Here is a 2,373-nt window from a genome sequence, read left to right on the forward strand (position 1 = left end):
CTGAGACGTTCCCTTTCAAAGGAACTTCGAACTGCATCCTCTAGGGGTTGCTATGGGGAACGGTATACCCACGCCACCATGCTGAGGGGAGTGCATGCCAGTAAACCACAGCGAGCACTAAGTAACAACACTACCATAGCCATGGGAGTTGCCCCTGGGACGTTAGACGGCTGTCAGTGACATTATCCCCTATGGCCAAAGGCCTAGGCTACATAGCCCAAAAACTTACCTGTTAGGGCCAGAACTCAGGGTAGAGCTCAAGGCTTAGGTCTAGCCCTGTCACCCAGGGGGCTACCACTTGCTCTGCATATGCTGAAGGAACTGTCTCAACAGACCCCTAATAGCAACACCCTGTTAAAGTAGGTATTCTGAGGATACATAGGTAGAGTGGTGCCCAAGGTGGAACCGGGGCTTAACCAACTCAAGAAAGGGCATGAAGCCACCGTGCGTAGCCCTTACCATACAGGATTTTAGAAAAAACGCAAATGCTTAGCATGCGTACTTGCCACAGTGTGGATTTTAGAAAGTGCACAGGGACTTCGCGTACACACTTACCATAACATGGAATTTAAAGATACAGTTCTAAAGGGCCCTCATGGCACTCTGAAAGAGCAGCCCATAGATGGAAATGGTGCATCTCAAGAACAATATGTTTGAGAAGTCATCAACTCGATCTGTGGTATAATGCTGGAATGGCTAGCAGTAAGTTACCTAGCTGAGGGAGCATAACACCCAGCTCTCAGCCGAGAGGGGGCTCGACCTATAGCATGTACGTTAGAAATCAGAAGGGTAAGCGTACTGCAAGCTTAGCCAAAAACTCAGCGCATCAGGGAGGCAGAGGAAGGGCCTAGTTTGCCTGATGTTGCCGGTTCCAGGTGCTCTGGGAAAACAGAGAACTCAACTCTCCACGTGAGAGGAGAACTCCGAATTCAGAAAAGGGGGTAGCGTGCTCATAGGCAACCCTCTGATAGGGGAGCACTGTTAAACACCACCACGAGACACAGCCCATGGGGCGGGGAATTCAACTCCTCAGAAGGGGAGAGAACTCGAACACTCGGAAGAAAGCACCATGCTTACAAATAACCCTTAACAGTGAGGGATTTTCAAAAAAAGAATATTGCTTGATGTTCTGTTGCAGGTCTACGACTCCTCCCCCGAACTTTCCCTTTGCCTCAGATTTTAGGCATTTTTCTGCGATTTCCACAAAAATGTTGGTGAGTGAAAATCGGGGCTAAAATTGTGCAGTGTGAACCCAGCATTAAATAAAATTAACATTATAAAATAAAAAAGCAGTTTATAACCCCCTTTAACTGATGGTATTACAATACATTATACGTACTTTGTAAACAATACCTAAAACATTCACAATCATTTGTCTGTTGTCACAGAACTTACCTCAGTATCTCCAGTTTACACTTTAGAATCTTCAGTCCAGTGCAGAGCAGCTTCACTCCTGAATCCTGCAGATTATTATTGTTCATGTTCAGCTCTTTCAGATTAGTATCTGATCCAAGAACTGTAGCCAGAGCTGGACAGCTTCTGTCTGTTAAGTTACAATCATTTAACCTTGAAAAAAATGAATACAAAATAAGAATGAGTACAAACAATATATTTCCCAGTATTGTTTTTAGACCGTAAATACACTGGTGGGCTACACTGACATTTCTATTAAACTTAAAAGCTAAGATTTTGCTTTTGGTTTAAGGCTTTAATAAAATAGAATTTTTTGTCATATCACCCATCACTAAGTTAAATTAATGATTAAGAATCAACTATAGCGATATTTTGATGCTTTTTTTTTAGATAAGTGCAAAAACATGACTTTTAAATGACTTACAGAGCTCTTTTGCAGGTTTTGATGACTGCTGATAGTCTAACGAGACACTCGTCTGATTTCTTGAATTTCTGAAGCTCAAATGTCTCCATCTCCTCCTCTAATGTCAACAACACAAAGGCTAAAGCAGACCACTGGGCAGGTGAAAGGTCAACAGATGAGAGGCTTCCTTCTCTAAGGTGGGTCTGAATGTCTTTCACCAGAGTTTGGTCGTTCAGTTCATTCAGACAGTAGAACAGATTGATGGATCTCTCTGGAGACTGATTAGCTTCAAACTTCTGCTTGATGTACTGAACTATTTCCTTTTTGATCTGGTCATTGTCATCTTGCTGTGTCAACAGACCTGGTAAGAGTCGTTGATTGGACTGGAGTGACAGACCGAGAAGGAAGCGAAGGAAAAGATCTAGCTGTCCATTATCACTCTCAAGTGCCTTGTCCACTGCAGTCTTGAGCAAATCAATCATGGTTTCACTTTTGTTTTCCTGTTCTGTAGAGTCTTGAACAAACACACTTTTCTTGTTGATGTCTAGAAACAGATG

General features: G+C 43.1%; 1 protein-coding gene across 1 annotated transcript in view; it reads right to left on the minus strand.

Annotated features, from left to right (window-relative positions):
• The window catches only part of LOC107573718 (uncharacterized), a gene marked incomplete at its 3' end in the record, with an annotated part of 31,137 nt that overhangs the window by 11,232 nt on the left and 17,532 nt on the right, over positions 1–2,373 (minus strand). The window contains exons 14-15 of the mRNA XM_016260161.1: positions 1,838–2,364; positions 1,396–1,566 (exon numbers count right to left, since the gene is read on the minus strand). Of these exons, the coding sequence (XP_016115647.1) occupies positions 1,396–1,566; positions 1,838–2,364 (698 nt within the window). The remainder of the gene's footprint in view (positions 1–1,395; positions 1,567–1,837; positions 2,365–2,373) is intronic.

This window comes from Sinocyclocheilus grahami, unplaced genomic scaffold, assembly GCF_001515645.1.
Source record: "Sinocyclocheilus grahami isolate Dianchi unplaced genomic scaffold, SAMN03320097.WGS_v1.1 scaffold2015.1, whole genome shotgun sequence".
NCBI classification, from domain to species: Eukaryota; Metazoa; Chordata; class Actinopteri; order Cypriniformes; family Cyprinidae; genus Sinocyclocheilus; species Sinocyclocheilus grahami.